The 26857-nt window shown below is 43.2% G+C and overlaps 1 protein-coding gene and 1 long non-coding RNA gene across 2 annotated transcripts in view; one reads left to right on the top strand and one right to left on the bottom strand.

Moving 5' to 3' along the window:
* The window catches only part of LOC115207796 (S-adenosylhomocysteine hydrolase-like protein 1), a 63495-nt gene extending 40093 nt beyond the window's left edge, over positions 1-23402 (bottom strand). The window contains exon 1 of the mRNA XM_029775280.1: positions 22855-23402. Coding sequence (XP_029631140.1) covers positions 22855-23043 — 189 coding nt within the window. The 5' untranslated portion in view covers positions 23044-23402. The remainder of the gene's footprint in view (positions 1-22854) is intronic.
* Positions 23403-23794: 392 nt separating this feature from the next.
* On the top strand, positions 23795-25333 carry LOC115207797 (uncharacterized). Its single transcript, XR_003881058.1, has 3 exons — positions 23795-24163; positions 24482-24554; positions 24995-25333. It is a non-coding gene; the product is annotated as an uncharacterized LOC115207797 (long non-coding RNA).
* Positions 25334-26857: the final 1524 nt, after the last annotated feature.

The raw sequence follows: 26857 nt of genomic DNA, 5'->3' as shown, positions 1-26857 counted from the left end.
CTCTTATTTTAACTTAACATAATACATAAATAACATCTATTTAGTCTCAAATAAATAATGAAACATGTTCAATTTGGTTTAAATAACGCAAAAACAAAGTGTTGGAGAAGAAAATAAAAGTGCAATATGTGCCATGTAAAAAAGCTAATGGTTAAGTTCCTTGCTCAGAACATGAGAACATATGAAAGCTGGTGGTTCAATATTCCCAGTTAAGAAGTTTTAGGTTGTAGTTATTATAGGAATTATGACGCGTCGACTATTTCTCTCTATACCATTTGTATTTGATATACCTTTGACTATTGGATATTCTTATAGGCACTTTAGTATTGCCAGCCTAATCTCGGGAGTTGATAGGCTTCTAGTCATAAACAGCGCTATGCTTCAAGCATTGCGAAGAGCTGCTTGCAAACGCAGTAAAGTACTGTTTGAATGAATGCTGACAAGCCTGCTGCTGCCTACAACCACTCAGACTGCTCTATCAAATAATACTTAACACACAGAAATACGAGCCTTTGGTCACTAATATGGTCAAATCCGGAAACTATCATTTCGAAAACAAAACGTTTATTCTTTCAGTGAAATACGGAAACATCACGTATTTTGTCAAACGGGTGGCAACCCTAAGTCTAAATATTGCTGTTACATTGCACAATCTTCAATGTTATGTCATAATTCTGTAAATTTCTGGCAAATTAATTACGGTCTTTGCTAGGAAGAAACAGTTCGCAACGAGCCAGGCAGCCCAAACTGTTGCATATATCCTGACTCTGCTTGCACTAAATGCAAGAGAAGTGACACAATTTCCCTAGTTAATATTGCCTGCTAACATGCATTCATTTGAACTAAATATGCAGGTTTAAAAATATATACTTCTGTGTAATGATTTTAAGAAAGGCATTAATGTTTATGGTTAGGTACATTTGTGCAACGAATGTGCTTTTTTTCGCAAATGCGCTTTTGTTAAATTATCACCCGTTTGGCCAAGTTGAATTAGGCTGTGATTTGATGACAAATTGACAGGCACCGCATTGATTATATGCAACGTAGGACAAGCTAGTTAACCTAGTAATATCATCAACCATGTGTAGTGCTCCTTACATTCTTATTAGTGGCTAATGTTTTTAAAGTTGGGAGCAGTGTGTGTATGCTTTGTGGGAGAGAGAGTGGTGTGTGTGTGTGTTTATGTGAGAAATGGAGAGCGAGAGAGAGTGCGTGTGAGGGAGGGAGTGTGTGTTACAACTGAAGAGTAACGGTTTCAGGAACCCTCCACAGCCTCAGAGGATCTAGATCATTTTTCTAACCTCTCTGGATTACAACCAAATTATGACAAGTGTATTATATTATGTATTGGATCGTTAAAAAAAATACAACTTTTACATTACCGTGTTGTAACAACATGGAGCTAACAAAAATATATGGAAATGTCTGCTCTACTCAAAATTACAACCAACTAATTGCAGCATTACTGCAAAAATGGAAGAGGCAAGAGGAAGGGGGAGAAAGTAAGGAACTTGTCTGTCGGCCATGTATTAAAGATGAAAATTGGTAAAAAAAAAAAAAATTGAAATTAAAAGCACATCAGTTTCATTTAAGGACCAAAATAGACATATCTATTTAAATTATTATACAACATTATTGCAACCAATAGAATGTTATATATATGGGGGATACACCATCGCAATTCTGCAGATTTTGCTGCGAAGAGACCGAATCATTCGATTATTTGTTTTGATACTGTAGCTTGGTTTTGGTCACAGGTTCAGGAATGGCTGAAGAATTTCAACATTTACCTGGAGCCAACTCTACAAATAGCACTGCTTGGTGATTTGAAAAGTCATAGTCAAATCGATCAATAATATAATAATACTTTTAGCAAAAAAATATATTTTCAATTTACAATCTGTAGAAGTTGAGAATAGAAAGGTACAGAACTTTTGCGAAACATATAGGGCAAATAGAAATCAAAACCGGATGGTTTTCAGAGATAGATGGGAGTGGTTGAGTGGCACTAAAGGGTGGGACTAAAAATAACAATATAACTAATGTAAAATATACTGTGTTCGTAAAATGTTTTAAGGTTCAAAACTTTTGTGAAACAGCACAGTTGTAAAATATATTGCAAATATAAATCAAAACTGGATGGTCTTCAGAGATAGATGGGAAGGGTTGAGGGTAGCTGAAGGATGGGACTAAAAACAAACAAAATATAACTATTGTAAAACATACTGTGTCCATAAATTGTATATAGTATGAACAAGCTGGAAGCAGAAGCCTAAGTGTTGTTGTCCTTTAGTTTACTCCAATTAGGGGAGGGGTGGTAGGGTTAGGGGAAAATAATAAATGAAGATATACAGTACCAGTCAGAAGTTTGGACACCTACTGATCCAAATCAAACTTTATTTGTCACGAGCCAAATACAACAAGTGTAGACCTTACCGTGAAATGCTTCCTTACAACCCCATTACCAACAGTGCAGATCAAGAAGAGTTAAGAAAATATTTACCTGTAAGGCTTGGGCGTTGTAGGAGAGGAATCAGACACAGGAAGCAGCAATATCGGGTAATGGCTTTTAATGAGCCCAACAGCGAAAACACAAGCCACCCCAAACAGCAATCTGAGCGCACACAAAACAAAGTGCCCCAAACACAGGGGACAAACACAGTCGGCGCAAAAACGCACTAGCGCAAAACACCGTCAGCGTATACACAAGCAATACAATCAGAGAAACAATACCGCACAAAGAGCAGGCGGGCCTACTGGCTAATATAGCCCCGCTAATCAACCCAACACAGAACAGGTGCAAACAATAACGGAAAGGCGGAAAACAAAAGGGAATCAGTGGCAGCTACTAGGCCGGTGACGACGACCGCCGAGCGCCACCCGAGCAGGAGGGGGAGCCACCGTCGGTGGGAGTCGTGACATTACCAAATAAACTAAAGTAAAAAATTATAAAAAGTAATGTAATAGGGGTCGTCTAAAGGAGACCAAAATGCAGCATGTGAGGTGCTCATATTTACTTTTAATTAAAACACTTTGCACAATAACAAAACGATCAACAACAGTCCCATCAGGTACAAACAACGAAACGGAAAACAACCACCCACAAAACCACATGAAAAACAGGCTGCCTAAGTATGGCTTCCAATCATAGACAACGAAAAACACCTGCCTCTGATTGGAAACCATACCCAGCACCAACATAGAAAATACAACATAGGACAACAATCTAGACAACACACATAGAAAACAGAAAACCCAAAATACATAGACAAAAACACCCTCCTGTCACGCCCTGACCAATCTACTATGGAAAAATGACCTCATACTAAGGTCAGAACGTGACAAGTAACAATAAAATAACAATAGCAAGGCTATATACAGGGGGTACCGGTACCGAGTCGATGTGCGGTGGTACAGATTAGTTGAGGTAATTTGTACATGTAAAGAGTTCCCACATATGCTGAGCACTTGTTGACTGCTTTTCCTTCACGCTGTGTTCAAATTCTTCCAAACCATCTCAATTTGGTTGAGGTCGGGTGATTGTGGAGGCTAGATCATCTGATGCAGAACTCCATTACCCTCCTCCTTGGTCAAATAGCCCTTACACAGCCTGGATGTGTGTTGGGTCATTGTCTTGTTGAAAAACAAATGACAGTCCCACTAAGCAGAAACCAAATGGAATGGCGTATCGCTGCAGAAATCTGTGGTAGCCTTGCTGGTTAAGTGTGTCTTGAATTCTAAATAAATCACTGGCAGTGTCACCAGCAAAGTACCGTCACACCTCCATGCTTCACGGTGGGAACCACACATGCGGAGATCATCTGTTCAGCTACTCTGCGTATCACAAAGAGACGGCGGTTAGAACCAAAAATCTCAAATTTAGTCCAACAGACAAAAGGACAGATTAACACAGGTCTAATGACCATTGCTCATGTTTCTTGGCCCAAGCATGTCTCTTCTTATTATTTGTGTCCTTTAGTAGTGGTTTCTTTGCAGCAATTCGACCACGAAAGCCTGATTCACACAGAATTTGAAGGATTTATTTGGGCTGCAATTTCTGAAGCTGGTAAATCTAATTATCCTCTGCAGCAGAGGCAACTCTGGGTCTTCCTTTCCTGTGGCGGTCCTCAAGAGAGCTTGATGGTTTTTGTGACTCCACTTGAAGAAACTTTGAAAGTTCTTGTAATGTTCCGGATTGACTGACATTCATGTCTTAAAGTAATGATGGACTGTCATTTCTCTTTGCTTATTTGAGCTGTTCTTGCCATATGGACATTTACCAAATAGGGCTATCTTCTGTATACCAACCCTACCTTGTCACAACACAACTGATTGGCTTGATTCCTGCTTACAAGCAAAAACTAAAGTAGAAAGTACCAGTGACCCGCTCAATACGGAAGTGGTCAGATGACGCACATGCTACGCTACAGGACTGTTTTGGCTAGCACAGACTGAAATATGTTACGGGATTCATCCAATGGCATTGAGGAGTATACCACCTCAGTTATCGGCTTCATCAATAAGTGCATCGACGACATCGTCCCAACAGTGACTTTACGTTCATATCCCAACCAGAACCCATGGATTACAGTTAACATCCTCATCGAGTTAAAGGTTAGAGCTGCCGTTTTCAAGGAGCGGGACGCTTATGAGAAATCCCGCTACACCCTCAGACGAACCATCAAACAGGCAAAGCGTCAATACAGGATTAAGATTGAATCCTACTACACCGGCTTTGATGCTCATCGGCTGTGGCAGGGCTTGAAAACTATTACGGACTAAAAGGGAAACCCAGCTGTGTTCTGCCCTGTGACGCAAACCTACCAGACGAGCTAAATGCCTTTTATGCTCGCTTTGAGACAAGTAACACTGGAGCATGCATAAGAGCACCAGGTGTTCCGGATGACTGTGTGATGGTAGCCGATGTGAGCAAGACCTTTAAACAGGTCAACATTTACAAAGCCGCTGGGCCTGACGGATTACCAGGACGTGTACTCAAAGCATGCACGGACTAACTGGCAAGTGTATTCACTGACTTTTTCAACCTCTCCCTGACCGAGTCTGTAATACCTACATGTTTCAAGCAGACCACCATAGTCCCTGTGCCCAAGGAAGCAAAGGTAACCTGCCTAAACCATTACCGCCCGTTGCACTCACGTAGGTAGCCATGATGTGATTTGAAAGGCTGGTCATGGCTCACATCAACAGCATCATTCCAGATACCCTAGACCCACTCCAAATCACGTACCACCCCAACAGATCCACAGATGATAATCTCAATCGCACTCCACACTGTCCTTTCCCACCTGGACAACAGGAACACCTATGTGAGAATGCTGTTCATTGACTACAGCTCAGCATTCAACACCATAGTGCCCACAAAGCTCATCACTAAGCTAAGGACCCCGGGACTAAACACCTCACTCTGCAACTGGATCCTGGACTTCCTGACGGGCCGCCCCCAGGTGGTAAGGGTAGGTAACAACACATCCGCCACGCTGATCCTCAACACGGGGGCCCCTCAGGGGTGCGTGCTCAGTCCCCTCCTGTACTCCCTGTTCACTCATGACTACACGACCAGGCACAACTCCAACACCATCATTAAATTTGCCGATGACACAACAGTGGTAGGCCTGATCCCTGACAACGATGAGACAGCCTATAGGGAGGAGATCAGAGACCTCACTGTGTTGTGCAAGGACGACAACAACCTCTCCCTCAACGTGATCAAGACAAAGGAGATGATTGTGGACTACAGGAAAAGGAGGACCGAGCAAGCTCCCATTCTCATCGACAGGTCTGTAGTGGAGCAGGTTGAGAGCTTCAAGTTCCCTGGTGTCCACATCACCAACAAACAAACAAACAAACAAACAAACAAACAAACATGGTCCAAGCACACCAAGACAGTCGTGAAGAGGGCACGACAAAACCTATTCCCCCTCAGGAGACTGAAAATATTTGGCATGGGTCCTCACTACAGCTGCACCATCGAGAGCATCCTGACGGGTTGCATCACTGCCTGGTATGGCAACTGTCACGTCCTGACCAGTATAAGGGTTATTTGTTATTGTAGTTTGGTCAGGACGTGGCAGAGGGTATTTTGTTTATGTGGTTCGGGGTGGTGATTTTTGTAGTAGGGTGTTTGATTTATTATTTCCGGGTTTTGGTCTATGTTCTATGTTCTTTCTGGTTTGTGGTATTTCTATGTGTAGGTTTATGGGGGGTTGGACTCTCAATTGGAGGCAGGTGCTTTCGCGTTGCCTCTGATTGAGAGTCCTATATATGGGTAATTGTTTGGTGTAGTGTTGTGGGAGATTGTTTCTTGTTTTGCATGTGTGAGCATGACAACACTTTTGTTGTTCGTGCGTTCTTTGTTTGTTATTTTGGTGTTCTCTTGACTTAAAATAAATACAAGATGAGCATCCACATTCCTGCTGCGTTTTGGTCCTCCATTCCCGACGACAACCGTTACAGCAACTGCTCGGCCTCCGACCGCAAGGCACTACAGAGGGTAGTGCGTACGGCCCAATACATCACTGGGGCCAAGCTTCCTGCCATCCAGGACCTCTATACCAGGCGGTGTCAGAGGAAGGCCCTAAAAATTGTCAAAGACTCCAGCCACCCTAGTCATAGACTGTTCTCTCTGCTACCGCACGGCACGCGGTACCGGAGCGCCAAGTCTAGGTCCAAGAGGCTTCTAAACAGCTTCTACCCCCAAGCCATAAGACTCCTGAACAGCTGATCAAATGGCGTTTGGAATAAGACTAATGTGAGGTAAAGAATAATTCATTAATTAGAAGACTAATTGATCAGATATTAAAATATCTGAAGAGTTATATTAGGAAAATTATAACTTTGTAATCTGAAGATTTTCCTTGGTGCCCTGACTTCCTAGTTAATTACATGTACATGATTAGTTTAATCAAGTAATAATAATTGCAGAGAATTGATTTGATAAAATAACAGCCTTCACTTTTAATGATGCCAAAGACACGGCACTACCCAGACTATCTGCATTGCGCCCCCACCCCCACGCTGTCGCTACTCTGTTATTATCTACACATAGCCACCTTAATAACTCTACCTACATGTACATTATTACCTCGACACCAGTGCCCCCGCACATTGACTCTGTACCGGTACCCCCGTGTATAGCCCCGCTATTGTTATTTACTGTGTTGTCTAATTATTTGTTATGCTCAACTCTTTTGTTAGGTAATTAGGTACTGCATTGTTGGTTAAAGGCTTGTAAGTAAGCATTTCACTGTAAGGTCTACACCTGTTCTATTCGGCGAATGTGACAAAAAAAATTTGATTTGATTTGTGGGAAGCAAGCTTATGCTGCTCTCACTACGTGTGAACACCACACAGACACACACACATAAAAACTCTCCCACAAAAGCAAGTAATATGGTTCAGTTGGTATATTGCTCAAACCGGTTAATGGATAACACTGACCAGCATACTGAGTGGCAGAAACAAATGAAAGTCCAATAACACATCTGTTTCTTGAAAGAAATGCTAGATTAGTAGAAGACAGATGAAGTCAGTATCAACTCTTTCATGGATGAGTAATGACATTTCTATGTCGTTGACAGCCAACAGCACCAATAAGTCACCAGAGGGTAAGAGTCGAGAAGCTAAGGAAGTCACAGGATCAAGAAGGATGTTAAGATAGTGACTTCATCAGCGCATATAAAGTCAAGGAAATCCCAGTTTCTGATAGTCTCTCCATTGTTAGTCATCCAAGGCATTATATCCAATGGTATTGTCGTGTCTTTGGCATCATTAAAACGGAAGACATGTTTATCAAATAACTCTGTAATTATTATTACGCGATTAAACTGATTAAATCGCGTAACTGTAATTAACTAGGAGGTCGGGGCACCAAGGAAAATATTCAGATTACAAAGTTATAATTTTCCTAATATAACTTTCAGATATTATAATATTTGATCGATTTGTCTCCTCATTAATGATGTGTTATTTACCTCACGTCAATCTCATTCCAAACGTCGTAAATTGTTGGTTATCTGCACGAACCCAGTCTTCACTATGAGTCATCCATACATCAATTGTCTTAAAATCATTTATTTACTAAACTAAATAATTCACAGAAATGCCTAACAAACAGATATGGTTACAAGGAAATGATAGGAGAATGTGCCCTAGTGGGCTAAACCGGCATGGCGGCTTGTTACACAAAGAAAGGGGGTTGGGCTTGAATGAAAGAGCGGAAAGACTGAGGAACCAGAAAACAGCTATGCCATCGTAAATACAGAATCTTATGCATTCTAAATTACCGCCCATTTGGAAAAGGAAAATGCAATAAATATACTGCTCAAAAAAATAAAGGGAACACTAAAATAACACATCCTAGATCTGAATGAATGAAATAATCTTATTAAATATTTTTTTGTTTACATAGTTGAATGTGCTGACAACAAAATCACACAAAAATAATCAATGGAAATCCAATTTATCAACCCATGGATTTGGAGTCACAGTCAAAATTAAAGTGGAAAACCACACTACAGGCTGATCCAACTTTGATGTAATGTCCTTAAAACAAGTCAAAATGAGGCTCAGTAGTGTGTGTGGCCTCCACATGCCTGTATGACCTCCCTACAACGCCTGGGCATGCTCCTGATGAGGTGGCGGATGGTCTCCTGAGGGATCTCCTCCCAGACCTGGACTAAAGCATCCGCCAACTCCTGGACAGTCTGTGGTGCAACGTGGCGTTGGTGGATGGAGCGAGACATGATGTCCCAGATGTGCTCAATTGGATTCAGGTCTGGGGAACGGGCGGGCCAGTCCATAGCATCAATGCCTTCCTCTTGCAGGAACTGCTGACACACTTCAGCCACATGAGGTCTAGCATTGTCTTGCATTAGGAGGAACCCAGGGCCAACCGCACCAGCATATGGTCTCACAAGGGGTCTGAGGATCTCATCTCGGTACCTAATGGCAGTCAGGCTACCTCTGGCGAGCACATGGAGGGCTGTGCGGCCCCCCAAAGAAATGCCACCCCACATCATGACTGACCCACCGCCAAACCGGTCATGCTGGAGGATGTTGCAGGCAGCAGAACGTTCTCCACGGCGTCTCCAGACTCTGTCACGTCTGTCACATGTGCTCAGTGTGAACCTGCTTTCATCTGTGAAGAGCACAGGGTGCCAGTGTTGAATTTGCCAATCTTGGTGTTCTCTGGCAAATGCCAAACGTCCTGCACGGTGTTGGGCTGTAAGCACAACCCCCACCTGTGGACGTCGGGCCCTCATACCGCCCTCATGGAGTCTGTTTCTGACCGTTTGAGCAGACACATGCACATTTGTGGCCTGCTGGAGGTCATTTTGCAGGGCTCTGGCAGTGCTCCTCCTTGCACAAAGGCGGAGGTAGCGGTCCTGCTGCTGGGTTGTTGCCCTCCTACAGCCTCCTCCACGTCTCCTGATGTACTGGCCTGTCTCCTGGTAGCGCCTCCATGCTCTGGACACTACGCTGACAGACACAGCAAACCTTCTTGCCACAGCTCGCATTGATGTGCCATCCTGGATGAGCTGCACTACCTGAGCCACTTGTGTGGGTTGTAGACTCCGTCTCATGCTACCACTAGAGTGAAAGCACCGCCAGCATTCAAAAGTGACCAAAACATCAGCCAGGAAGCATAGGAACTGAGAAGTGGTCACCACCTGCAGAACCACTCCTTTTTGAGGGTGTCTTGCTAATTGCCTATAATTTCCACCTGTTGTCTATTCCATTTGCACAACAGCATGTGAAATGTATTGTCAATCAGTGTTGCTTCCTAAGTGGACAGTTTGATTTCACAGAAGTGTGATTGACTTGGAGTTACATTGTGTTGTTTAAGTATTCCCTTTATTTTTTTGAGCAGTATATTTACTCTGAGCTGCGCTTCGGTAGGTTGGTCATAGATGCTGGCCGTGTTGGCCAACAGAGATCTTCCTGTCCTCAGAAGAATGTCACTGGTGGTAAATTGGATACGTTGTAGTATCTTTGTCGTGTGTTAGACTGGATACGTCGCCCGTCCTTTCGTAGCCCACGTCTACAGCGGCCACTGCTAACTCAATGGCTAGGAAGTATCACTTCTGTAGTGAATAAGGGTTCAAAGTTCATACCATTCGCAACCAAAGCTCACGCTGAGGTTGGCTTAGTTCTGTACTTGACATGTGTGTCCTTTTAACGCAGAGGCTGCAGACCTCACGTACCCGGAACAGGCTGATTACATTTTGTCACTGACTTATATAGTGGCGAGGGGAGAAGGGTGTGTTTCATCGTTTATAACCCCTGTCTCTTCACAGGGGCGGGCCACTGATTGGTCAGGGCTCTTTCCTTATGAAAACCCAATTCTCTCATTTGGAAGCTAAAATTACATTTAATCTCCTAACAAACAGTTTCAATATCAAACATTTAAATTGCACAACAATTCCACGTGAATCTGATAACTAGAATGTGTAGACTTTCCCAGGTACAGTTTATGTCGTCCTGTCATCAGTCATAATGTCTTAGATGACAACCGAACTGACATCCATACTCATTAAGTACCTGGTATATCTCCAACTGGTTCTATTACCGAAATATGGTTCCTTTCCCCCCACTTGTTTGATGTTCCCAGACTCTCTATATTGAACAAAGGCTATTCAAAAGTCCTTCAGTAGGGTCAGAGAGAGAGGGGAAGGGAGAAATGTATTTATGGGGGGGTCATAAACCTTACATACTGTCATGAAGTTGGCCTGTGTGTATGTCCAGACTGCTGCTTTTACATTCCTGAGTGCTGTTGTTTTTCAACTGAAGTTTAATTCAGGAATGGAAACAATTTACAGGTAGGTGGAATGTATTTTTTCCAATTGTACTACAGCAGGGAAAATCAACAACTAAGCGGTCATAGTGGATACAACTACAGACTAAAGAGATTTGGGCAGAGGGAAATGGAAAGATTGGAGGCAATGGGTTAATGGGATCAGTGACATTTATTGCAGCAGAAAGAAAAAACAGATGGGCTGACAAAGTGTCAAGAGTAGTGTATCGCTATTAAGAGTAGTTTGTGGATATATGCTCTTTTAAAAAAAGTGCAACAGTGGCTCTGTTGTGTTGTAGAACTGCCCACTGAACGCTAACACAGATTGGGCTGATTTAGAGGAGTGAGCTAAAGCACATGACAGTCTCTCTTGGCTAAGAGTTGAGGAGAAACTGACTGCATCACTTCTTTTTAGAATAAACATTAATGTGTTGAACATCCCAAATTGTTTACATAATCAACTTTCACACAGCTCTGAGACACACACACTTATCCCACCAGACATGCCACCAGGATCCTTTTCACAGTCCCCAAATCCAGAACAAATTCAAGAAAGTGTACAATATTATATAGAGCCCTTGCATGTTACTTCCTTCCATCTCATATTGCTCAAATAAACAGCAAACCTGGTTTAAAAAAAACAACAGATAAACACCTCAACACTTCTCCCCTATTTGACCTAGATAGTTGTGTATGCATTGATATGTAGGCTACGTGTGCCTTTAAAATGTTTTTATGTAGTTCTGTCCTTGAGCTGTTCTTGTCTATTGATGTTCTGTATTATGTCATTCTGTATTTTGTTTCATGTTTTGTTTGGAACCCAGGAAGAGTAGCTGGTGCTTTTGCAACAGCTAATGGGGAGCCTAATAAAATATCAAATTCTACCCACACACAGCTAAGGTCAAGTCCCTGGATAACTGCTCACCTATAGCTCCTTGTCTGTATCTGTCCTTCCATTTTCCCTACAAAAGAATAATAAGCCTACACTGTACTGGAATTATCATGTCAAATAGGCCCATAAATCTGTGTGAACAAACTGAAATATAACAAAAACCTTTCGCTCTCACTCTGAAACTGTATGTCCACTTCTATTGCTCTCAGATTCACTTCCTGCTGGACTCCAACCAATGATGTGTATAAACCCTAGATTGCTGATGCTATGTTTTGGCCATGGAGAGGCTTTGAAGCCATACTGGCACTCAGAAAAGGAGTCCTCCATAGGAATGAATGGAATTCTACAGTATTTCATTTAAATGTTTAAAGGACAAAATCACATGCATTTAAGTATTTTTTGTTTTGGTGGGGACATTGACATTAGTACTTGCTAAAAAAAAAGTTTTTAAAAAAAGGTACTTCAAGGTTTTTATATATAAAACCCTGTCAGTCATCTAGTGCACACATAAATCATTGATTGGAACCAGTGTTGCATAACAACCACCAAGTGTGCGTGTGTGTGTGCATTCATTGAGTGTAATACTGCACCTCTGGCTTGCATAATATGCCAGGCTGCTTCTGGGTGCTAACGCAGGAGAGAGCTCCAAGCTAATGTTTATTCAGAGCATGAGAAAGTGAGATTGTACAGGGTAGTCTCTCTAATGCTATCCAAGCTGATTTTCAGAGTTCATACAGTGAGGGAAAAAAGTATTTGATCCCCTGCTGATTTTGTACATTTGCCCACTGACAAAGAAATGATCAGTCTATAATTTTAATTGTAGGTTTATTTGAACAGTGAGAGACAGAATAACAACAAAAAAATCCAGAAAAACATGTCAAAAATTTTATTAAATGATTTGCATTTTAATGAGGGAAATAAGTATTTGACCCCTCTACAAAACATGACTTAGTACTTGGTGGCAAAACCCTTGTTGGCAATCACAGAGGTCAGACGTTTCTTGTAGTTGGCCACCAGGTTTGCACACATCTCAGGAGGGATCTTGTCCCACTCCTCTTTGCAGATCTTCTCCAAGTCATTAAGGTTTCGAGGCTGACGTTTGGCAACTCGAACCTTCAGCTCCCTCCACAGATTTTCTATGGGATTAAGGTCTGGAGACTGGCTAGGCCACTCCAGGACCTTAATGTGCTTCTTCTTGAGCCACTCCTTTGTTGCCTTGGCCGTGTGTTTTGGGTCATTGTCATGCTGGAATACCCATCCATGACCCTTTTTCAATGCCGTGGCTGGGGGAAGGAGGTTCTCGCCCAAGATTTGATGGTACTTGGCCCCGTCCATCGTCCCTTTGATGCGGTGAAGTTGTCCTGTCCCCTTAGCAGAAAAACACCCCCAAAGCATAATGTTTCCACCTCCATGTTTGACGGTGGGGATGGTGTTCTTGGTGTCATAGGCAGCATTCCTCCTCCTCCAAACACGGCGAGTTGAGTTGATGCCAAAGAGCTCCATTTTGGTCTCATCTGACCACAACACTTTCACCCAGTTGTCCTCTTAATCATTCAGATGTTCATTGGCAAACTTCAGTTGGGCATGTATATGTGCTTTCTTGAGCAGGGGGACCTTGCGGGCGCTGCAGGATTTCAGTCCTTCACGGCATAGTGTGTGACCAATTGTTTTCTCGGTGACTATGGTCCCAGCTGCCTTGAGATCATTGACAAGATCCTCCGTGTAGTTCTGGGCTGATTCCTCACCGTTCTCATGATCATTGCAACTCCACGAGGTGAGATCTTGCATGGAGCCCCAGGCCGAGGGAGATTGACAGTTCTTTTGTGTTTCTTCCATTTGCGATTAATCGCACCAACTGTTGTCACCTTCTCACCAAGCTGCTTGCCGATGGTCTTGTAGCCCATTCCAGCCTTGTGTAGGTCTACAATCTTGTCCCTGACATCCTTGGAGAGCTCTTTGGTCTTGGCCATGGTGGAGAGTTTGGAATCTGATTGATTGCTTCTGTGGACAGGTGTCTTTTATACAGGTAACAAACTGAGATTAGGAGCATTCCCGTTAAGAGTGTGCTCCTAATCTCAGCTCGTTACCTGTATAAAAGACACCTGGGAGCCAGAAAACTTTGATTGAGAGGGGGTCAAATACTTATTTCCCTCATTAAAATGCAAATCAATTTATAACATTTTTGACATGCGTTTTTCTGGATTTTTTGTTGTTGTTATTCTGTCTCTCACTGTTCAAATAAACCTACCATTAAAATTATAGACTGATAATTTCTTTGTCAGTGGGCAAACATACAAAATCAGCAGGGGATCAAATACTTTTTTCTCTCACTGTATAATACTATTATTACCATATTTCCTATGCTATCCATGGATGATAAACACTTAAGTCAGTAAGTTTTAGTAGCTACGTAAAAAAAAGGGCACCTGTTTAATAAGTTACTAGTGACACAGGACATGGCACCTGCACACTTGCTGACCATATAGTCTTAGAGCTGTACAGTGATGTTGCAGCAGGTGTTACTGATGTTGCAGGTAGGACCAGTTACGAAATGGGCATGGGGCTTTCCCACCCAGACCAGATATGCATAAATGTATTTGTTAATGATGAAAAAGTAATGTTATTAAAGTAATGACTACATGCCGTGGCAGAGCCAGGGTGAAATTCCCCTTTAATTGTGTTTTTTTAAAAGGTGTGTTTGTATGTGTGTGAAGTTTCTACACTTTGCCTTTTCCTGGGTGCTAAAATTCGAATAGTTCGCCTAATTTCAGTTTTGTGACAAAACAAGCAGTGTAGAGAATCACTGTATTATCTAAACATCTGAAATATATTTTAATTAACCAAAAATGTTGTATTTTCAGCGGTTTGAAGCTGGTGTATAAAACCGAAAGGAAAAAGAAGGGTGCAATTGCAGCCAGCAATTTGGGGCGTTCCTGCAGGTGGCCCCCCCTCGAGCATCCCACTGGTTCCTTCGTGAAATCAGTTAGCTAGCTAGGACACAGTGTCCCCCCAGCCTCCTGCATGTCCTTCACCCCTGCTTGACGGGAGGCGGAGCGACATTGTGTGCTAGCTAGCTAACTGATTTTATGAAGGAACCAATGGGGTGCTCGGGGGAGGGGTTTCATGAAGGAACCAATGGGGTTTGGGGGGGGGGGGGGGGGTGCCTGCAGGAACGCCCCAAATTGCAGACTGCAGTTGCACACTATTGAGTAAAATACGCAAAAACTTAACAGGAAGCATAGAAATGGTGCACATAGAACAGATCTACCACTTATTACAATTGTAATGAAAATGACAAATCTATAACTTACATTTCTATGTGAATTTGGTCAGGTCGCCCAAAAAGTTACATATTGCAACTTTAAATGCACATTAGGCCTTACTGTAGCTGACAGCTTATGGCCAATAAATCAAATTCCGTTAACACTGTGCCCAAGTCTGGTTATGGGCAGTGGCGTTGCATTATTCAGGGCAGGTGTCACATATCAGTTTGCAAACAATGTAAAAAAATAAAAATACGTTTTATAAACATTGAGTTAATGAGGCCGCATACAAACATGGTCTCTTTTTTGCTCTCTTGAGTAAGGCAGCTCCAAAATGCAGGTGTTTCAGCCTACCTCAATCCTTTCTGTGATGGTGGGGCAGCCAGTGGAAAAAACGAGCGTAGGTGTTGGTAATGTTCTCTAGTTGCGCCATGATTGGTTCAGTGTTCTGTCACTCATGCGGACACTACGTCACCGCAAAATCTACAGGGATAGCTTGAAAATTCAAGCCCCTTGGGTCCTGCCATAGAGTTACATTAGAAGTGCCCATCCAAGAAGGCTCAAGGTCATTGGCCATAGATAAATTGACGCCAAATCCCGATATATCTACCGTAGCTTTGATTGGACTGATCATGTCATCATACTTTCAAAATCTTAGCTAGCAAGCTAGACAAGCAGTCATTATCCCAAATCAAGTCGACAATCTACTGTACGATCCTTGTCATATGAAGAGAAATTATAGATCAAATGTATAAGTGCTCATTGGCCAAACATTACACAACAAGTTGGAAATCGCAAATTCAACAGTGAGTGGTTTGGAAGGAATCAGTGGCTAACTGCAAGCGTTGCAAAGCAATCACTAGCCTGCTATTCAGTGGAGTGGGTGTGTAGTCCAAGTCTGGGTTTAAGGGTCTCTTTTTCCGAGCTTAAAAGGATAAACACTTAACACCATGGGCCAGAAAAGGTTGTATACATTGTCAACCCAGCATGACTTCCGCCGCGTTCAAAACAACTGGAATCTCAAAACTGGGAAATCTCAGACTTCACTGAGTTCAAGACAACTGGGAACTCTGGGGGGGAAAAAAACAAGCTCCAACTGAGAAAATACGCTTTGAACAGTCATCCAACTCAGAATTCCAAGTTGGGAACTCAAGCCTCTTTCTAGAGCGCTAACCTGAAGATCACTGACGTCATGATTCAACCTTGTTCCCCCCCCCCCCCCCCCCCCCAGAGTCCCCAGTTGTCTTGAAAGCATCATAAATCCAGAAAATGCCAGACTGATGACAAAGTTTGATGACAATATTTGCCCACAGAAAGGACCGCCGCACCACCTTCCTGTTCAAGTGAGCACAGCACAACAAGGTGAGTCCAAAAATGTATTGAATGCTGATGCATAAATTATGTAATATGCCAGGGAGAAATATATACTGTAGCTATGAAAGTAATTCTAAGTGTATGTTGTAGAGGTCGACCGATTAATCGGAATAGCCGATTAAAACCTCTCTAGGGTAGGGGGCAGTATTTTGAAGTTTGGATGACAAATGTGCCCAAAGTAAACTGCCTGTTGCTCAGGCCCAGAAGCTAGAATATGCATATGCACGGTAGTATTGGATAGAAAACACTCTAAAGTTTCCAAAACTGTTAAAAATAATGTCTGTAAGTATAACAGAACTGATATGGCAGGCGAAAACCTGAGGAAAATCCATCCAGGAAGTGGGATATTTTTGATGTGGGTACTTTTCTATTGAATGCCTGTGCAGTATGTATTTGGATAGGACCCAAATTGAAGTTCCTTTGGCTTCAGTGGACTCTAAATGAACCAGAGTTGTTTTGAGCGTGTGACCGATTGCGCGCCGTTAGTTGTTTTTCTTTTCATTGAAGACGCTATTGTCCAGTTGAAATATTATCAATTATTTAGACAATAGACAACCTGAGGATTAATTATAAACATCGTTTCACATGTTTCGACGAACTTTACAGGTACTATTAGGATGTTTTCGTCTGCATGTCGTGACTGCCTTTGAGCCAGTGGATTACTGAACAAAATGCGCCAACAAAACAGAGTTTTTGGGACATAAAGAGGGACTTTATCGAACAAAACAAACATTTGTGTAACATGGAATCTTGTGACTGCAAACATATGAAGATCATCAAAAGGTAAGTGATACATTTTATCGCTATTTCTGACTTTTGTAATTCCTTTACTTGGTTGTAAAAATGTTGTAAACTTTTGTAAGCGGGGCGCTGTCCTCAGATAATCTCATGGTGTGCTTTCACTGTAAAGCCTTTTTGAAATCTGACACATCGGCTGGATTAACAAGAAGTTCATCTTTAAGTCGATGTATGACACTTGTATATTTTATGAATGTTTATTATGAGTATTTCTGTATTTTGAATTTGGTGCTCTGCAATTTCACCGGATGTTGGCCAGGTGGGACGCTACTGTCCCACCTGCCCATAAGAAGTTAATTAGGGCCAATTTCAAGTTTTCATAACAATTGTAATCGGCATTTTTGGACACTGATTGTAGCCGATTACATTGCACTCCACGAGGAGACTGCGTGGCAGGCTGACTACCTGTTACGTAAGTGCAGCAAGAAGCCAAGGTAAGTTGCTAGCTAGCATTAAACTTATCTTAACATAATCACTAGTTAACTACACATGGTTGATGATATTACTAGTTTATCTAGCTTGTCCTGCGCGTTGCATATAATCAATGCGGTGCCTGTTAATTTCTTATCGAATCACAGCCTACTTCGCCAAACAGGTGATGATTTAACAAGCGCATTCACAAAAAAAGCACTGTCGTTGCACCAATGTGTACCTAACCATAAACATCAATGCCTTTCTTAGTCAATACACAAGTATATATTTTTAAACCTGCATATTTAGTTAATATTGTCTGCTAACATAAATTTATTTTAACTAGGGAAATTGTGTCACTTCTCTTGCATTCTGTGCAAACAGAGTCGGGGTATATGCAGCAGTTTGGGCCGCCTGGCTCGTTGCGAACTGTGTGAAGACCATTTCTTCCTAACAAAGACCGTAATTAATTTGCCAGAATTGTACATAATTATGACATAAAATTGAAGGTTGTGCAATGTAACAGCAATATTTAGACTTAGGGATGCCACCCGTTAGATAAAAAACGGAACGGTTCCGTATTTCACTGAAAGAATAAACGTTTTGTTTTCGAAATGATAGTTTCCGGATTTGACCATATTAATGACCTAAGGCTCGTATTTCTGTGTGTTATGTTATATTTAGCAGCGCGTCGACACCGACCTCGGGGACGACCCGGAGGACGAGGCGCAGGGCGATCCGGATGGAGACGGTGGAACTCCCGCAGCAACGAAGGGTCCAAAACGTCCTCCACCGGCACCCAGCATCTCTCCTCCGGACCGTACCCCTCCCACTCCACGAGGTACTGAAGGCCCCTCGCCCGATGCCTCGAGTCCAGTACCCCCCCGAAGGTGCAGACCCCGACTGCACACCAAACCAAAACCCCACAAAAACAACCCTAAACAAAAAGGGAGGGAAGGGAGGGTGGCCACCGTCCGTGACGGCTCCTGTGCTACACCCAGACCCTCCGCCAATCCTCCAGCTATGGAGGTGGCTCCGGCTCCGGGCGTAGCCCCCGTTCTTCCCGCAGATCCCTCTGCTTGTGGAACCCTGACCTGTGGATTATTACCAGAGGTTCTGCGCTGCTGACCACCGCTGAAGGCTCTGGGCTGCTGAAGGCTCTGGGCTGCTGAAGGAGGGCTCAGGGGCGTCGCCGGAGGCTCAGGGGCGTTGCCGGAGGCTCCGGACTGAGAGGAGTCGCCGGAGGCTCCGGACTGGAGAGGGTCTCTGTAGGTTCCGGACTGGAGAGGGTCTCTGTAGGTTCCGGACTGGGGACCTTAGCTGCAGGCTCCGTGCCATAGATCATCTCTACTGGTTCCACGCCATGGATCATCCCTGGAGGCTCCTTGGCCATGGATCATCCCTGGAGGCTCCTTGGCCATGGATCATCCCTGGAGGCTCCTTGGCCATGGATCATCCCTGGAGGCTCCTTGGCCATGGATCATCCCTGGAGGCTCCTTGGCCATGGATCATCCCTGGAGGCTCCTTGGCCATGGATCATCCCTGGAGGCTCCTTGGCCATGGATCATCCCTGGAGGCTCAGGGCCATGCATCATCCCTGGAGGCTCCGGGCCATGGATTATCACTACAGGCTCCGGGCCATGGATCATCACTGGAGGCTTCCTAAGGGGAGCTGGAACCGGTCTCACCAGACTGGGGAGACGCACTGAGGACCGCGTGCTCAAAGCAGGCACCGGACGTACTGGGCTATGGAGGCGCACTGGCAGGAGAGTGCGCGGAGCAGGCACAGGGTACACTGGGCCTTGGAGGCGCACTGAAGGTCTGGCGCTTAGGGCTGGCACAACCTGTCCTGGCTCGATGTTGATTATAGCCCGGCAAGGGCGGAGCACTGATACAGGACGAACTGGGCTGTGCTGGTGAATGAGGGGTACCGTGCGTAGAGCAGTTGCAGGATAACCTGGGCCGAAGAGACGCACTGGAGACCAGATACGTTGAACCGGTGCACTTCTCCCTGGCTGCCGGCCAACTCTAGCACAGCAACGGTGAGGAGCTTGCACCGAGCGCACCGGGCTGTGAGCGCACCGGGCTGTGAGTGCGCACCACGGGAGCGCGAGCCGAATCCCACTGGGACCGGGTGAAGGAGGGGTGAACTGTGGTGCCTGTTGTAGTGGTGCCGGTGGAGGCGCTGGCAGACCTCCTCCTCTCTCCCATCGGTCCATCGTCTGCAGCACGCGATCTATGGCGGTGCCGAGACATTGTAACATGGTCGAATGCTGCTGGACGCGCTCCTCGACCGCCAAAGGGGGGGGTTGTCTGCTCCTGCTGAATTGGGGAATTGAAACCAGGTGTGTAAAACAAAGAGAAAACAAATGGAAAATGAAAAGTGGATCGGGGATGGCTAGAAGGCCGGTGATGTCGACCTCCGAACGCCGCCGAACAAGGAGAGGGACCAACGACGGCGGAAGTCGTGACACATTCATTCAAACAGCACTTTCCTGCATTTGCCAGCAGCTCTTCGCTGTGCTTCAAGCATTGAGCTGTTAATGACTTCAAGCCTATCAACTCCCAAGATTAGGCTGGTGTAACCGATGTGAAATGGCTAGCTAGTTAGCGGGGTGCGGGCTAATAGCGTTTCAATCGGTGACGTCACTCGCTCTGAGACCTTGAAGTAGTTGTTCCCCTTGCTCTGCAAGGGCTGCGGCTTTTGTGGAGCGATGGATAACGATGCTTCGAGGGTGGTTGTTGTCGATGTGTCCCTGGTTCGAGCCCAGGTAGGGGCGAGGAGAGGGACGGAAGCTACACTGTTCCACTGGCAATACTAAAGTGTCTATAAGAACATCCAATAGTCAAAGGTATATGAAATACAAATGGTATAGAGAAATAGTCCTATAATTCCTATAATAACTACAACCTAAAACTTCTTACCTGGGAATATTGAAGACTCATGTTAAAAGGAACCACCAGCTTTCATATGTTCTCATGTTCTGAGCAAGGAACTTAAAACCTGTTTAGGATAGGGGGCAGTATTTTCACGGCCGGATAAAAAACGTACCCGATTTAATCTGGTTATTACTCCTGCCCAGAAACTAGAATATGCATATATTTGATTTGGATAGAAAACACCCTAAAGTTTCTAAAACTGTTTGAATGGTGTATGTGAGTATAACAGAACTGATATGGCAGGCCAAAACCTGAGAAGATTCTATATGGGAAGTGCCCTGTCTGACCATTTCTTGGCCTTCTGTAGCCTCTTTATGTAACGTGACATTTTCTAAGGCTCCCATAGGCTCTCAGAAGGCGCCAGAACGGAGAATGATAACTCTGCAGTCCCTGGGCGAAAAACAGTAGGGCTTTTGGAATGTGGTCGTTCTGAGAACAATGACACTGGTGCGCGCGTGCATGTGAAGACTCCATTTTCTATTTTCAGTGTTTGAACGAAAACAACGTCTCCCGGTTGGAATATTATCGCTATTTTACGAGGAAAATCGCATAAAAATTGATTTTAAACAGCGGTTGACATGCTTCGAAGTACGGTAATGGAATATTTTGACATTTTTTGTCACGATACGCGCCGGCGCGTCACCCTTCGGATAGTGTCTTGAACGCAAGAACAAAACGCAGCTATTTGGATATAACTATGGATTATTTGGAACCAAAACAACATTGGGTGTTGAAGTAGAAGTCCTGGGAGTGCATTCTGACGAAGAACAGCAAAGGTAATCCAATTTTTCTTATAGTAAATCTGAGTTTGGTGAGTGCCAAACTTGGGTGTCAAAATAGCTAGCCATGATGGCCGGGCTATCTACTCAGAATATTGCAAAATGTGCTTTCACCGAAAAGCTATTTTAAAATCGGACACCGCGATTGCATAAAGGAGTTATGTATCTATAATTCTTAAAATAATTGTTATGTTTTTTGTTAACGTTTATCGTGAGTAATTTAGTAAATTCACCGGAAGTTTTCGGTAGGTATGCTAGTTCTGAACGTCACATGCTAATGTAAAAAGCTGGTTTTTGCATTTTTGAGGTGTTTGTAATTCGCGCCACGCTCTATCATTTTATATTGGTGAGGCATTCCGCTAGCGGAACATCTAGATGTAAGAGGTTAAACGTTAGATTTTTCACATGGCACATATTTCACTTTTACTTTCTTCTCCAACACTTTGTTTTTGCATTATTTAAACCAAATTGAAGATGTTTCTTTTTATTTGAGGCTAAATTGATTTTATTGATGTATTATATTAAGTTAAAATGAAAGTGTTAATTCAGTATTGTTGTAATTGTCATTATTACAAATAAATAAATAAATTTAAAAAAAAAAAAATATCGGCCGATTAATCAGCATCGGCTTTTTTTGGTCCTCCAATAATCAGTATCGGCGTTGAAAAATCATAAATCGGTCGACCTCTAGTATGTTGTGTAGTAAGCTGTTAGAAGCCCATGTGCCTCACCCTAATAATTTGGTCCCTTTCCCCCTCATAACTTAGCCTACTGTTGGTGTTGCATAGCCTATATCCTGTTTTAGAGAAATGTAAGCATGGAATATTGTAAGAGCTTTCATTGTCTGTTTATATGCCCCCTTTATTTATCCTATGGTTCTGACTTGGTGTACAGGGAGAATACCTTAAGAACGGCCCATGTTCTGAATTCTGTCGCTGTACATTTCAAAAGTGCTGAACAAAAAGTTATTGACTACATCCGTCCTAGCTCAATCATTAATGTCTTAATCGAAATTACGGAATCCCTCTTATCTGCTCATCATTCCCTTATACCATAGTTTGTACAGATCAATTGTCAGTAGAAACAACATTTGTTTAAGCAAAAAGGAAGTAAATGAGCCTGAATACACTCAGACAAGGCTCCGTTGATAGCCAGATGTAGCAGTGGTAAGGATTCACTCCATGGTGTTGAAAAGAAAGCTCTGCTGTTGGGACAGATTTATGTAGCCCCAACAGTTTGTGGGCACCGTTTGTCACCGTTATAGTGCAATTAATGTATTGTTTAGTGGCTTTGCTGGCATGCATCTAAAAATGTGTTTGCCCCACTAAGATGTACATGCTAAAATCCCCACTGGTTATGGGGGTGGGTGACAGACATAGACCGTAAATTACTGCACCAAGTGTACACCTGCAATAGTACTATAAATGCATTGAGAATAAATGGTTGGATTGCAGAAGCTACTAACGAAGTCAATACTATAATTGAATTACGTTATGTTTAGATGGGACATCCTGAATGGGACATGATGTGAAGATAAGAAAAGTAGCAAAATAAACACATACGTACATAGCTAATGTGTCTTACCTTTTTGACAGGTTTGTGAGTAGGGACCGCACTAAACGCAGCGGACGACACTGACAGTTCACCCATGACAATTTCGCTGTTCTTGCTCACTGTCATGGCTGAGTATTTTTCCGCCACGTTCTCGCTCTCCTTTACTTCTTTGCTGGCTTGTTTCAGCTCCAACTTTCCGTCCCCTAGAGTGTCCGACATTCCGATAAATAATGAAAACGTGCAACAAATTAGTTAGAACGTGGAAGTAGCTAGTTAGCTACAGAATAAGTGTTGCTGCCAACTGTTCGGTATTTTGAGGAAGAGGTAATTATTTGTGCAGCTGAAGAAACCATTTGGTATATCAGTTGGTCATTTTATCTTTACAAACTAGTGTAGCAATTGCTGTCATAAAACGGATGGTTGCCGGCGCAGTTCCTTCGCGTGCACCAAGCTGTAGTCTTTTTGCATAGCCGTCACCTGAAAATATGCGCTATGGGGGGTGATATGAGCCAAAATTAAGCCTAGGCTGTGTGGCTGTAGCCTACCATTGCACGTCTAACTGGCATGACATGAGACCAACGCCTTACTAACTTCTGCGTGACGCCTGCGTGTTAATAAACCGAGGCAACAGTACCACCCTGTGGCTAACCTCTGCGTGACGCCTGCATGTTAATGAAAGTCATAAGATGCATAGTTTATATTTATATTGATTAAATCTCAACCATAAATGTTAGTTATGTACTGATTTGCCTGTGCAAGCCGACATTCCGATGTAGCCACCTTGAGCTATAGTGTAGCCTATGGCTTGCGTATTTCCTGTTATCGCTAATGGCTGAGAAAATATTATGTCCAATCTATAGGTAATCTGTCTTTCCCTCAACACCTCATGAGATGGTATATTATCTTATCTCGCTGTATACATATCTACATGTTGTTAGCCAATCACAGATGGTGTTGTTACCAGTATCAGACAACCAATAAGAGTTGTGTCCGTGGCTTTCAGTTGAATAGAGGAGTTCATAGGCTTTCCCAGCGGGTCCGTGCTATTCGGGTACCTTTGGATGTCTCTTCCTCAATCAACAAAAAAAATGTAAAATGGTTAATTTTAGTGTTAGTTAAGGGTTATAGTTTAGGGTTCAGGGTAAGGACTTCCCAAGGAATCTGGATAGCAGTGGCCGTTCATAAAGTGAGAGACTGTCACGGTATTTGAGAGCTCGGCGGCAACATTCATTTGTTAGTTTTTTTACAAGCGGCAGATGCAATTTTCGAGAGTGTCTGCCCCAGATAGTTTCCTTAGAGACGATGGAAAGAATTACCATGTCTTTGATCCGATTGAGGAGTAAGTAGGCTATATTTAAGTTGTGATATCATTAGGAAATATTTAGGCCTACTGTGTTGATATAGCAAATTTGGTTTATTTGAAAATAATTACTTTTTGTTGTTAACGAGTTGAAGGCACGTAGGCAATATTATTTACTGTGTCAAGTAGGCTAGTGTACAATAATAACATAATTTTATGTGTTAGTATTATTTATTTCATGGATGAATTCAATTGTACATGAAAATATACACACGTATTGCTTTAGGATATACATATTTTACATGGTAATACACTACCCCGACATGCCATTGTGTGCATTTTTTCCACTGTCACTAGGCCTTCACATTCACACTCAAGCTGAATTGAATGGCAGATGCATAAGTACTTTTCAATGAAGAAGGGAAACGAGGTACAACATACAACTTCGATCGAAGACCTTAAATCATGCCTGACAAGACCCAAAAAATCATAACGGTATCCTAATATAGTCTGGATACAGGGGTAGCCTATTCTACAATAATGTAACTGTATGTGCTAGTATTATTTATCTAATTGATAAATTAAATTGTAAATGCGGATGGGTACGCTACTTCATTCAATGATTACGGTATTGTACATGGTAGATACAGGAGTAGCCTATAGTCTACAATAATAGTGTAATTGAATGTTTGAATGTGCTATATTATAATTTTTTTCATTGATTCATGAAATTGTAAATGGGGATGGGTAGGCTACTTCATTCAGTGAATACTGAATGTCTTGCTATCTCTGGAAGTATGTTAATGAAGGCTTTTCAACTGTTGAACTATGGCAATGTCTAACTCATTTCTGAATCTATCTTTCTTTTAGTCAAGAAGTGATGAGCCAGAGAAAGAGAAATCAATCAGCATCACTGCAGCTGTTCTACCCACACTGCTCTCCCTCCACAAGCAACCAAATCCTCTTCTCCTGTTCAACTAATTTGGTGCCACACGAAAAGGACTGTACATACATGCCCATGTCATTGTAACATGATCCATCCAAGGCCTCAGCTGGATGCCTAAAACGTGAGAAATGTAAACAAGATGCTACAGTTGTGTGTGTGTGTGAATGGAGATCCAAGAAAAGACCTGAGAAGATGGCAAAGGAGATAGTGATGAGTGGGAGCATACAGTATGAAAATAAAGACCCATTGGGATCTAAAATGACTGTGGGGTACCCTCTTGTGTCTCCTTTTTGTCCGTTTGAGGATACTACAGTCACCCATAGTGGAGGTTATTGGAACACTGCCATTTAAGTCTGAGCAGAGGTTGACGAAAACCTTTTAAAGGTGGTGGTACTATGTTGCGCATTATCTTGAATACCAGGCAGATGTTTGACTACAGACTGAAATGGTGTAAACTTACAGGCTAAACTTGAGAAAGGGGTTCCAACAGAGTTATTTTGCTGTCACCAAAGGAGAACCCTTTTTGGTTCCAAGTAGAAGTCGTTTTGGTTCCATGTAGAACCCTCTGTGGAATGGAGCCCAAAAGGGTTCTACCTAGGCACAGAATCAAATCGAATTTATTTATATAGCCCTTCTTACATCAGCTGATATCTCAAAGTGCTGTACAGAAACCCAGCCTAAAACCCCAAACAGCAAGAAATGCAGGTGTAGAAGCACGGTGGCTAGGAAAAACTCCCTAGAAAGGCCGAAACCTAGGAAGAAACCTAGAGAGGAACCAGGCTATGAGGGGTGGCCAGTCCTCTTCTGGCTGTGCCGGGTGGAGATTATAACAGCACATGGCCAAGCTGTTCAAATGTTTATAAATGACCAGCATGGTCAAATAATAATAATCATAGTAGTTGTCGAGGGTGCAACAAGTCAGCAACTCAAGAGTAAGTGTCAGTTGGCTTTTTCATAGCCGATCTTTGAGAGTATCTCTACCGCTCCAGCAGGTCAGGGTTCCAGCAGGTCTGAGACAGCAGGTCTGGGACAGGTAGCACGTCCGGTGAACAGGTCAGGATTCCATAGCCGCAGGCAGAACAGTTGAAACTGGAGCAGCAGCACGGCCAGGTGGACTGAGGACAGCAAGGAGTCATCATGCCAGGTAGTCCTGAGGCATGGTCCTAAGGCTCAGGTCCTCCGAGAGAGAGAAAGAAAGAAAGAGAGAAAGAGAGACTTAGAGAAAGCATATTTAAATTCACACAGGACACCGGATAAGACAAGAGAAATACTCCAGATGTAACAGACTGATACTAGCCCCCCGACACATAAACTACTGCAGCATAAATACTGGAGGCTGAGACAGGAGGGGTCAGGAGACACTGTGGCCCCATCCGATGAAACCCCCGGACAGGGCCAAACAGGCAGGATATAACCCCACCCAAATTGCCAAAGCACAGCCCCCACACCACTATGGGGACAGAAGGGTTTCTACCTGGAACAAAAAAGGGTTCTCCTAGGGGGACAGCGGAAGAATCCTTTTAGGTTGTAGACAGCACCTTTTTTTCTGAGTGTAGGCCTATATTCCAGTGGTGGTCCAGCATGGTTTTCTGTAAAAAATAAATGTAACAGGCCCTGTGCGTCTCTGGAGGATCTAGCAAGATAATGAATCATTGTATCACTGACTCAGTATGACTATAATGAACATGTCTAACTTGCACCGTTATGCAATTATTAAGAGACTAGATACAAATAGCTAATCCTGGCAACCAATGTTCCAGAATTAATTAATTGAGGCAAGCAGATCA

The sequence above is a fragment of the Salmo trutta genome, chromosome 14 (assembly GCF_901001165.1).
Source record: "Salmo trutta chromosome 14, fSalTru1.1, whole genome shotgun sequence".
NCBI classification, from domain to species: Eukaryota; Metazoa; Chordata; class Actinopteri; order Salmoniformes; family Salmonidae; genus Salmo; species Salmo trutta.
This window is presented reverse-complemented; position numbering and strand designations above follow the sequence as displayed.